The 12,110-nt window shown below is 48.0% G+C and overlaps 1 protein-coding gene across 6 annotated transcripts in view; it reads left to right on the forward strand.

Moving 5' to 3' along the window:
* The window catches only part of SEPTIN8 (septin 8), a 40,365-nt gene extending 32,373 nt beyond the window's left edge, over positions 1–7,992 (forward strand). For 4 of the 6 annotated variants that reach the window (XM_051631171.1, XM_051631173.1, XM_051631176.1 and 1 more), the window contains one exon: positions 6,886–7,992. In XM_051631171.1, coding sequence (XP_051487131.1) covers positions 6,886–7,051 — 166 coding nt within the window. In that variant the 3' untranslated portion in view covers positions 7,052–7,992. The other 2 variants (XM_051631172.1, XM_051631174.1) reach the window with 2 other exon arrangements.
* Positions 7,993–12,110: the final 4,118 nt, after the last annotated feature.

A 12,110-nucleotide genomic window follows, 5' to 3' on the forward strand; every position in this document is an offset into this window, starting at 1 on the left:
ATTTATTTGGCAGTGGATTTCCTGTCTTACCTAGTGGGTCTCTGTTGAAATAATAATGTTTAATGATTGAAGCTCACCAGTCACAGAGTGTCTTGTGGCTACTGGGAACACTCAAAATTTAAACTAGCTAGTTAATTAACAATTAGCTAGTCATACAGTATGCTGAAATCTGTAAAACCCAATCTGTAATCTGGGAAGAAATTGTAAGGTGTTAATTCAAATGCTGTCTCTATTTGGGCAAAAGTAGCCTTCAGGCTTCTTGGTACATCTCCTCTGTGGGATCTGGTGACTGAGCAGGGTGATTTACCAGCAGTTTTGCTGGTGTAAAGATGTCCAAAGAGGTGATTTAAGGGTAGGATGTGAAGGGAGTGGTGATAGTATCCTGATGGTACTTCCAAGCCAAATGGTTTCCCTGGAGAAGCACATTATAGGCTTAGACCAAGCCAAAAAACCCAGCACACTTTCTTGGTTTGGGGTTCTTTCTTTTCAGGCAGCTGAAGCTTTTCTTGAGGGCCTGTTGGAGGTGGCTGTGCTGTGGGACAGAACAGCGTGTGCTGCAACACTCACTTGGAGCGTCTCCGGGCTTGATGTGTGTGAGATCAGTGCTGCCAGGGAGTGGGGCTTGGCTGGCGTGTGGTGTGTGCTGAGCTGGTGCTTCTGGTGGGAGCCTGTTCTGCAGCCCCAGTTTCAAGAACAAAACCCTGTAGGTGACACGGGCTGCTTTCTGGGTCCCCTCAGAAAGGTGCAGATGGTCTGGGGCTGCTCTTGGGTTGTGTGTGAGACCTCTGCTCTTTGCAGTTAATACTCAGCTTGCTTAAAGGGCAGAGGCAGTTCTGGTCATCTTATGTGCTGCCTGTTTGCATCCACCTCAGCAGGCTGGGGTGGTCCTCCAACTGCAGGGCTGGGCAGTTTGGATGCTCTAGGTCCACCAGAAAGAGCTGCCCAGGGCAGTGCTGGGAGCTGGGGTGACAGCAGTGGGTGCAGGGGAAACCTGAGCCTGCAGGGCCTTAGAGCTGTTGCTTGAGCTTGCTACAGTTTTGAAGGATAAGCCTTAGTGTGGGGACTTAGCAGTTGATGCCAAGTGGTTTGTATGAAATGTTTTGCAACCTTTTCCATCCCAATGCCAAATGTAGGAGGCCAGAGAAGCAAGAGTCCACTCAGGTACATAAGAATTAACTGGGAAAAGAAGGTGGCAGAGCAGCTGTGCCATGTGGGGGATTCAGGATAACAAACACAGAGCAGTATTTTTCCAGAGGAGTGGTGTTCAAATAATGTATTGATATTTGTGCAAAGCTCTAGAGATGCTCATGAGGGAATGGAAAATGTAACGTGTTGTTCCAAAAGCAGCTCAGCAGCGAGGCTGGAGCTGCCCATGTTCTGCAGCTCTGGCACTGAAACCTGGTGACCAAGGCCCTCAGACCTGGTGATGCTTTCTGTTAAGAGACAAGTCAAACTTGGCCTCATCTCCTTGTCCTGGGCTGCTCGATAAGGAGAACTGTGTAGCCACGAGGGACAGAGCAAAGGCACCAGCCCAGGCTGGTGCTGGCCAGGCAGGAGAAGGCTCCGCACCTCTCCCCATCCTGTGTCCCTGCAGCACGTGGCTTCTCAGATCTTGTGAGAAGTCCTTCCTCATTAAAACTTTAATCAGTCCTCTGATTACCAGTTCCAAACAGGATCTTGGCAGCTGTGAGAGCTGCTCCAAGTTGTGATGGTTTAAACTCGGCCATCTGTACCCAGCCCTGCGCTCTCGAGCAGCACACGCTGCCTTTGTGCTTTCACCTTTCATGCTGTCTTTACTTAATGTAAATAATTGAAACTTAAATACTGATTCTCTTTTGTTCTTTCTGTAGCTTTTTTAGTCTTCCCAGTGCGTGCTCCATAACATCAGGAAGATATGTTAATTAGAAGATTTATTAAGGCCAAAACATCTCATGCAGAAGAAATTAATTGGTGCTTTCACCTTTAAGCTTGCAATATATTGCACAGAAGAGATTGTGTAGCAAGGACTAAGCTGCACCGTGCCTTTTGATTGGGAAAAGTTGGCTTGATCAGGTTTCTTGATAAAGCTGAAATCTAAGATACTTGCCAAAAGCTAAATTGCTAACGAGGGCTGCTGCATGGCTGGCACTAACCTCCGCGCTCATCTCCGGGCGAGAGCCCGTGCAGGGCAGTTAACACTGACCCAGCCTGCAGGGAGATGGGGACAGAGCTGGGTCAGGGGGACATCTCAGCTTGCTGCTTCAGCTGCTGCTCTGCGGGGTCCCTGTGGGTCCTCTCCTCTGTCTGGGTTTGGGGTGTAACTGCAGAACCTCCTAACATCCCTGACCTCCCAGCCGGGTTCTCACGGCTCTGAGCAGTAACTCTTCTGTCTGGCTTTTTTCTGTAGACTTACAGGTCTGATAACCAAAATCCCCCAAACCCTTTTTGTTTCCTTCTCCTCGGGCTGCAGCCACGTGCCTCACAAGGTAACTCCCTGCCCACCTCTCTGGTACTCAGGTAACCCCCCTGGGCCAGTCTGGGCTCCAGCACCTCCTACTGGGATGTGGTGGGGGAGAATGGAACCATCTGAAAGGACAACTGAATGTTGAATGTTAATGGAGGGGAAATGGTTTACAGCTGGAGACTCGGTGCTCCTGGTTGTGAGTTCTGTCTTTGTAACAGACTGACTTCCCTTGGCACGAGTACTTGTTTAAAGAAAAAAGAGGAAAAAAAGCAGGTGATGTTTGTGTCCGGCTGAACTTCGCACAGGAACAGGGAGAGGCCCCAGTTGATCTTCGTTTTAAAACAGCCTTGTAAATGCATCTCAGGAATGACCTGCTTGTACCAAAGTTGGGTTTAATAAAAACAAAACTGACTTGTTTAACAAACATCTGTTAAAACCACCTTTGTATGCTGGTTATATTCACACAGTGTGTCCCAAGCCATGCTGCTCCCTGTTATCCCAGTTTCCCCCTGCTAGCCCCATTCCCCTCTATATCTGTTTGATGTGGGGTGTCCCCTGTGCACCCCAGCAGCCTGCCTCCCTCCAGGCTGCTGCTTCCCATGGGAACCAGCAGAAAACCAGCCCTTGGGATGAGGTTTGAAGGAAGCTTGTACCCTGTCCCCCCACCTTGTGCTGGGGGTGATGTGACAGGAGTGGGACAAGATCTGGCTGTGGGAAGTGGGGTGTGGGACAGGAGCCCACGGGGGCTCCTGCTGAGCAGACTGGTCTCCATCACCACCCCAGAGTCCTTTCAGGATGGAGGGAGGATGGTGGAGAGGCACTGACTGCCCCAGGCAGCTCCTGTCCTGGGGTGGTGTTGTACAGGACAGTTGCTGAAACCTGCAGCTGCCCTTGACATAAATTACAACTTGGAAGCAAATCTGGGTGAGTAACAGGGATGTGGCCGCTCTTAACCATGGCAGGAACACACAGGTAAGCAGCACCCTTAGCCTGCCCAGGCCCAGCCATGAGTGTTTGTTCCTTTATCGTGACTCCAGCCCTGGGATAGGTGGGCAGAGGGGACTCGTGCTGCCAGAGGAACAGCAGCATATCCTGGGAAAGCAGGCAGGCTCCGGAGTTCCTGTTTCCATCCCAGTATGGCATCTTGCACCCTGACTGGGAACACAGGACCCTGATGGGCCTTTAAGCACTGACTGCAGAATTAACCCCCTGGTACTGTACACTTTGGGAGGTTGATCGTGCAGCTCTGCAGAGGTTTTGAGAAGGCGGTTGGTTTGTTCATGGTTTTCCATGTGTCATCCAGCTTATGGGCAAGGAATGATGTGCACAGGCTCAGAGCTGGGGGAGAAAACATGAGCTGTGGTGGTTGTGGTCTAATATTACAGCATGTTCATTGCTGTGTGTAGGATTCTTCTGCTGGTGTTCCACTGAGTAACACAGCTGGTGAAGATGCTCGAGATAGGGCAAAGGGAAGGGTGGAAAGCAGAACCAGCCATGTGTCCCAGCTTCCTGGAGGGACCTGTGTAGGGCTTGGGTTGGGCTCTTCAGGGAGCACACCAAGAGCCTGCAGACCAAGCTTGTTTTATTGAATGAAACCTACAAAAGACAACCTGCTTCCTTCTAAAAGTCAGGCAGTCAGGATACAGCTTGTGCTGGAAAAGGAAGGTGCTGCACTGGTGGGAGGAAGAGCCCTCCCATGAACCCACAGCCTTCCCCATGGTACGTGGGCAGGGTGACCAAACACTTGCCAGCACACAGCTGCCCAGCCCTGGCTGCGCAGGCACCTCGTGAACCTCCTCTGATCTGAAACCAGGCAGCAGGTCCTGCTCCTGTGGCACCCCCTGGCCAGGGCAGAGATCCCCCCAGCAGCAGAGTGTCCACGGGCTGTGGCAGCTCGGAGCTGCCTCTCGGGACCTCCTTCGCTCTCACCGCGAGGTCACGTCACGTCTGCTCACAGGGGCCTTTTGCACCAAGTCTGATCCTGCCTGTGTCTCTGGAACACTTGGGCACTGCTTTCTCCCTGGTGTGAAAAGAACAGCGAGGCTTTCTCCCTGCACTTAGACAAAGCCCACCCTGTTCTCGGTGCCAGTTCTGGCAAATGTCAAACTGGAGAAAGCCAGTGACCAGAGCTGCTCGGGACATCAGTCCTGTACAGCTTGGCATTCAGGAACTCCTCTTCTACAAGGTAAGATGATGAGCAAGGGAAAGAAGGCCAGAAACTTTCCTCCTGTGCTGGTGAGTGGTGCTGCTAAGCAGCAAGAGAGTCTCCTTCCTCCTCTCTCATTCCTGTCCTGTTTATTTCCCTGTGTTGTGACATGAGACACCTGCTCAGCATTTAGCCTGTGCTGGTCCATATAAAACCTTTCCTGTTCTGTGGCAGGACTTGCAGGTGTGGTGGTGTTGTCCATCCAGTGCTGTCTGGATGACACCTTCACTCTAGGATAACAATCACCTGAAAATGCTGGTCCTGTTCTCTAAAACAAAACCGTAGAAATTAAGAAAACACACATTCTTTAAAGTTCTTTTCAAGTAAGGCTGTTTTTTGAAGGTGAAATAGAGGTTCAAACTGCTGTTTGTAGTTTGTAAAACTGCTTTGCTGGGGAGGTGAGCAGCTAATTCAAACTAATGTGGTAGTGGTAGGGAATTAATGAAAGTCATTTTGTATTGTCCAGACTGGTAAGACAGAACAAATGTAAAACTCCCCAGGTAGCATGTGCTGGTTGGTGAAAGCCCAAGGCAACGGTGATTGTGGCCAAGAAGTGATTTCCCAGAGCTTGTGGGAACTGGGTCTTTAATGGCTTAACCAGAAAGAGGACAGACAGCAGAGCCCTGGGTTCCTTAAGAAAAACTGGAGGGTTTGGTTCTTTATCTTCTCACTACTAAATCAAAACCTTGGCTCCACCTGAGAACAGCTGGTAGGGAGCCAGCAGTGGGAGCTGCCCCTTCCTCAGCAGCTCCTGTTCCCTCTCCCATGGGGCAAGTCAGATTAGCTCTAATAAGGGAACAATGGAGGGAGCTGGATGAAAGGCTCAGCCTGGCACTGCATCACAGCTGGGTTCAAAATAACCTCGGAGGCATCTGGTTTTCTCTGCCAGCGTGGTCCCTGAGTTGTAGGGTTGTCACCAAGTCCCTCCTGTCCCCAGGCTTCTGTACTTATGAGATGCTAAAACCTGAGGGCCAGCACACCCTGCTTGGGAAGGACATGGCAAAAAAAAGGAGAGATTTTGTCACTATCCTCTGAAAAACACAGCAGCACTTCTGCTCTGTTTTGTCAGCTGCTCTGTTCACTGGGACCTACTGGTTCTGCAGTTCCTGCTTCCAAGGCAGTAATTCTCTAGGAATTCTGACTAGTCCCTTCCAGGTGGCTGTAAGGGAGGACACGGGGAGGCACGAGCCACCCACCTTCACCCTCCCACCACTCATTCCCCCATCCTCACTGTACAGGTGTCTGAATCCATCACAGTACTCCTGTCTCTGCGGTGTCATCGGGACTTGGGGCTGTAGTGGGTGTGAGAGGTGCTGAATTGGGGGGGTTATAGCAACCCTCACGTGATGGGAATTCTTTAGTCCAGAAGGGTTGAGGTGGGGTTGCCTTGCCTGGGAAGGGCCCTGGGTGGCTTGACTGATGGCACAGAAAATACGAAGAGTATTGAGGGACTGCAAGCATGTTGGCTTTTGGTCCACGAGCTCTTTTCAGTAGATGAATTCAGAGCTGCTGACCTTTAAGGAAAGATGCAGATTTTTGTGTAAGTTCATGGTAAATTATTTTCTCTTCTGGCCACTGCTCCTGTAACTCTGTAATTAGGGGGAGGGCAGGGCCAGGCTGGATGGGATGCCTCAGCAGATGCTATCAGCAATATGCATGTTGGCCCTGCTGCAAAACACCTCACCAGGAGCTCCTGAGCTGTGACACAACAGGTGGGCAAACGCTCCCTCTTTGCAGGAGGTGATAACTGCCAGGAGGGACAGCAGGAGACCAGGTTAATTCAGGGTCATTCAAGACCACCCAGTGGGTCGATGGCAAACTGACAGCCTGGGTCTTTAGTCTTCTAGGGGTACTCTCTTGAGAGGCATGTGTCCCATGAGACTGGAGAACACTAAAAATAAAACACACTTGCTTTTGGTGTCTCTCATTAGAAGCCAACGTGGTTACATTTCAAAAGCAATGTAACTGGACTTAGAAGTTTTTGCAGTGTCCAGGGGGAGGCTGGGGACAGAGCGGAGGCCAAGTCATCTGGAAACCTCCTTTCCCTGCATTTCTCTTCCCTCTTTTGTTAGTACCAGCAAGGTCTGCAGCAAAGAACATGGACACAGTCTTCTTGGAAGGCTTCTCAAGTGCAATGTTGGTTGTTCCACACACGTGCTTTATTAACTTCTTGGTGTCCTGGCCTCAAGATCTGTGACCAAAGGCCGTTTTGCTTCCTACCTGTGCTTTTTTTTAGCAGATCAGTAATAGCAGGAAACCACTCAGGAGTCAGCCTCTCCAGCTCTAAGGTGATGATCACCAAGGCCAACGTGGAGCCCCTGAACTGCAGCAGTTGGTGGCAGGCCATTCAGTGCTGTAGCTGTTTGGTCAAGAACGCGACGTGGAGGGAAGGATTCCTCTGAGGGAGCCCATGTAGTAGATGGGGCCAGTTGGACATCACCATGGCATGGAACTGGAGAGAAGAGGAAGTATATATATATATTTATATATATATTTAAAAGCAGAGGTCAGTGAACTTTGTTTTCATGTATTATCAACCAGGACAGACTAATTTCCTCTCATGTCAGGAAACCTAGAAGGGTTTTCCCCTCCCTGCTTTTTCTTTTTTTTCTCTTGTGTGTGTTTTGTGTTTGTACTTGCCAACCACTGAACTGGGTTGTTAATATTTTTGAGCTTATAATGAATGTAAAAGGTCTGTGTTTCCTAAGAACTTCTGAAGTTTCTGCTTTACCCAGATTGTGATCCAGGAGATCCAGTTCAGGCCAGCAGATACACATAGAGTAAGACCAGTCCTAACGGCTGCACTCTGAGCTCTCTGGGGAAACAAGCACCTAGGAAAGGCCATTTTCACAATCAGAAGCCTAAGATGGCTTAATATTTGCACATAACCTTAAAAAAGGGATCCAGGATGTGTTTGTATCACGTGATCTTTGCCTTACTAGCACACAATCCTTTCTCGAAGACAAAATTTAATTGTTTCTATCAAATGTTGAGTAACTGCAGTGTGAGCCAAGTGCCAGGTTGGGGTAGGCTCATTGTCTAAAACAAAGGGGGATCATTAGTGGAATGAGAAGGAAAATGGTTTAAGGAAAAAAAAAACAACACCTGTGTGTGAAATGTAGCAAAACTGACAGCTTCCTATGTACAGTATGAATAGAATGGAAATAGGTAGAAATATTTTTGCAGTGTGTATTTAAAAACAAACAAAAAAGGCATATAGTTGTGCATTATGAGAGTCTTTTTAATGTCCATTTTAGTTACCCTTTAAAGATGGAAATACCTTTTTTTTTTAACAAAATGAAAGGTTTTAAATAGCAGAAAATTTTAAAAATAATAATAATAATAATTATAATAATAAAATAAATCATTGTACCATTCTTCAAAAGACTTGTAGATAGCCAAGAACAGGGAGTTGACGAAGCACCTTGGGAAGGATGTGTGTGTGTGTGTGTGTGTGTGTGCACATCTGTGTTTTCTAGTCTGATTTGATAAGGAGCTGTTTCTTTTAAAGGCAAAAAAAATTGCAAACCTTAGTGCTTACGATGTGTAAGAAATCCATTGGTGTTGCTGTGTAAAGATCCCAGTGAAGCTTACCTAGTATGACTCTTTCCATTCTCAAGCTCTCAGCTGGAGGGTGTTTACAGCCACTCTGCACTGCCAGCACCTCCACCGATGGTATTACCTGTAAAAAAAAAGTTAAAACCAATAAAAATAAAGTCTCCCCCGTCCTACCCAGCGCTGTGTGTGCCTCTCTGTACTGCAGAGGGATCTGACAAGCTTATGCACGTGCCCAGGTGTTGAGCAGAATGCTGGCTCAGGAGACACTGTCCTGGATAACCCTAGAGCCTGGTTCCTGCTCTGCTGGGCAGGGCTGCCAACATCTGCTGGGCACCTCCCGGGTCACCCGGGGTCTCTTTCCTGCTGCATCCCTGGGGCACAGTCCCTGCTACCACCCTTATTATCTTAGTTCCCCTGAGAAGGGCACCTGTCAGCCTGGCTCACAGGGCCTCTGGGGTTGTCTCTTGCTGTGGCCAACCACTCAGCTTCTCCTTTTGAGCTGAGGGGAAAAGAAGAACCTCAGTGTGACACATCCTAGGAAGACCAGAAAGAGCATGTTGCTGCAGCAGAAGCTGCTGGAAGAGACATGCATGTCTGACTCCCTCCTCCTAGGTTATCAGAACAGAATGAAGGAAAGAGGAGGAAGACACTCTGAAATGCCTTTGGCTGATGTTTGTCAATGTCTGAAGAAGTCTATCGAGGCACTTCTCCCATGAGAGATCATCTGGTGTCATCTCACACAGGTAGCTGCTGATTTTACATGACTCACCTGAGTCACTTCCTCACCAGGTTCAGAAACCAGTTTTGACTCCAAGCAAGCTCATCTATTTTAAGCTTCCTCTGAAGAGCCTCTGCTGGGTCTCACCTACCTTACCCTCCCAGGAGCCACTGGAGCAGAATTCCAGCTCTGATGCTGTGCACAGGCATTGTGACTGTCCCCCAGACTAAGCTTTGCTGTGAGCTGTGGATTCTGGAGGGGGAAGAGAGGCTGAAGGGCAGGAGGAGGAGAAACCCATCCAGCATGAGTCCTTCATCCATAAAGGCCACGATTCCTCCAAACAATGATGAAAAGGACTGAAAATGTTCCTGTCACCCCTTAAGGACTACTCAAGGTGGACAAGTTTACAGTTCCTGATTACACCCAAGTTGTTGAAAGACCTGGAAATTCGTACAACTTGAGCACAAGAGATGAGTTTAGTGTGTTTAAAATTAAACATACAGGCCTCATCTTCTTCATTGTTTTTTGCTGCAAGGACAAGGCAGGAAATTTTTATGCCCTGGAGATATTTTAATTGGGCCTGAAGGAAGAGGAAGAGAACACAGAGTCAGGAAGATAAAGAGTCACGGGGGAAATAATTGTAATTCTATGACAGATGGACAAGTTTCAAACTTTTCATGTAAGTTACAGTTGCTTCTGAATTAGTTTAGCTGCAGAAAGATTCCTTTGAAGCTGGAAACAGAGCAAGGAGATCCAAAGTGAAGCAAAACAAATCCTCCTCCTAGTGCAATTTTTATTCATGTATCCCACAATTTTTAGACTATGCAATGCCACAGAATTTACAATGCAAATTATTCCTCTTCTCAGCTGAGATATTAATTAAAATGCTTTTGCCAAACCCCAGTCTCAATCTGAATAGAACTGAGAGCTGCAAGGCTCAGTTCAACTCAGAACTCTGCTGTTGCTTCCATGGGAGAAAAAACTGGGCCCACAGTTTGGTTAAAAATAGTGGTTTCCAAACAAAAATATTGAAAGTGACAATGCAAATGTTTTCTGTTTAGCAGAGACAACCAGATTACAATGAGTTCTTTGTACTTATCACAGCATTTGGACTGCAAGTCACACAAACACTTCTACAGAGGACTGTGAATCAGTGGAACCTTGTCAAACACTCCAGTTTATACATCTGTGCTTCTGTATCTATGTTTATACATCTATGCTTAAAAGCTTTCTGCAGCAAAGACCCTGACTGCTCCCTGAATCTGCTGCCAAACATAGCACCTGCTTTGGGCATAAACTGATTACATGCTCCTTTCAGCCCCAATCAGTCATCTAGCCAGGAAAAAGCTGACAGAGATTCTCTACCTTTACTGATGCCAATGCCCTGTTAAGGATGCTGGTAGCAAAGGCAAAGGTTTCAGGGTACAACTGGAACCAGAACTTATTTCTGCAACCCAGAGAACTGCTTTATTTTAACAGGACAGAGATACCTGTGCCCTGAGGGGAGAAAAGATAGAAGAGAAATACAGTTAGTGCTGTAATTATTTTGTTAACATATCTCCAAAGGAAAACTCCAATGGTTCTAAGTGCTCTAATTAACATTTCAGGTATCTGGAGGCTTGAAATGAAGAAGGTTGCTGGCTGTGTCTGCCAACTGAGGGTAAGGGCAAATCTGGGAGCAGTTCAAAGCACTCACCTGTGCTGCCCACCCAGTCAGGCTCTGGCTGTGCTTACAGGGGCCTGGTACTGGAATTTACTGGAACAGGGAATGGGGCAGCACCCAGTCCTCCCCTCACAGAGCTGAACGGAGCTCTTACCAACAAGGTACTGAGTGTGCTCATTATTTCCCCCTCTGGAGAAGACTGAGGCCTCTGCTCAGCCTGTGCCTCACCCAGCCTCCATGGGGAGAGAGAACCTGGAGTGAGGAGCAGGTTTTACTTTGCTCCGCAAGATTTTATTTTTTCTCAACAGCTCTAGAATTTGCTCAGCCTTGGGACCACAGAAGCCAGTTTTGTGACTCCCCCAAGGCAATAGGTATTCAGCTTTGTCTTTCTTACATCTTATTTGAAGATGCACCCAGGTGAGAGGCAGAGCTTTACCCTGCTGCCATTGCAGTGCCACACGAGACCCAGGGCATGTATTTGAATGTTGATGTAGGAGAACTGAAAGGGCTGACCAGCTACAGACACTTTGTTTACTACTAATTTGTTTAATACTATTCACCACATTATCAGTTTCACTGTTTTGCTTTATTTGGTAGTAAAAACTCTTGGTAAAAACCCAGCATTTCCATACTTGCAAAAAGAGAGACAAGAGTGACAGGGCACTTGTGTGCACCCTTCCCTGGCTCTGACAGGCTCTCCAGAAGCAGCTGAGTGTAGCTGTTCCCATTGTACACAGAGGCCATCAAGTGTTGCAGCTTCCTAAGGCAGCAGATGACTTGCTCTAGCAGCCAGGAATGGGGCTGGGTTTCTGTCAGGCCTCAGTGAATTCCCTTTTCTCCCATCTGAATAGATGGGACTCAAAGGTGGTGTCGAGCAAAAATAACTCTCAGGTGAGGTGTTTATGGGAGAATTCCTTCAGGGTGAGATTCTGGAAAACTGGCACTTGCCAAATCCAAGCCTCTCTGGCTAAGGCATTTTCCAGGAATGAGGCAAGTTTTGAGCTTTCTGGAGGTCTAGGACAATTCATGGCAAGTCTTTGAGCCAGTTTCCCTGATGGGAGCTGCTGTCAAAACCAAGAAAAGAATGACACAGCAACAAGCACCCCAGCTCCTTGTGCCGGGCAGAATTTCCTCTCCTGGTGCCTTTCCTGTCCTGAGAAGGAAGGAGCAGCCACATGACTTGTTTGTTTGCAGGCAGAGCAATCCTGTCACCCATTTTCCTCGAGGGGAGAAGCTCATGATGCAAGAAGACACGTCAGATGGCTGGACAACAGTGCAGTGGAGCTGCTCTCCTCCCGGGCTGTGCAGGGAGAGCTTGAGCAACCTCAGCACCGTGTGTGATCTCCTCTACCTTGTCTCACACTTCCAGCTCTCTCCCTTCGCAGAGCTATTCAGTTGCAAAACCCTTATCACCCGATTCCAAGTTTCCGGCAAATCCAGGTCTATTGTTCCCAGACAAAAAGCTCGAAGATGACTGTTCTTAGGAGGTTTGTTAATTCCCAGTTCAGAGTTCTCCTCCAAG

Source organism: Apus apus, chromosome 13, assembly GCF_020740795.1.
Source record: "Apus apus isolate bApuApu2 chromosome 13, bApuApu2.pri.cur, whole genome shotgun sequence".
NCBI lineage: Eukaryota > Metazoa > Chordata > Aves > Apodiformes > Apodidae > Apus > Apus apus.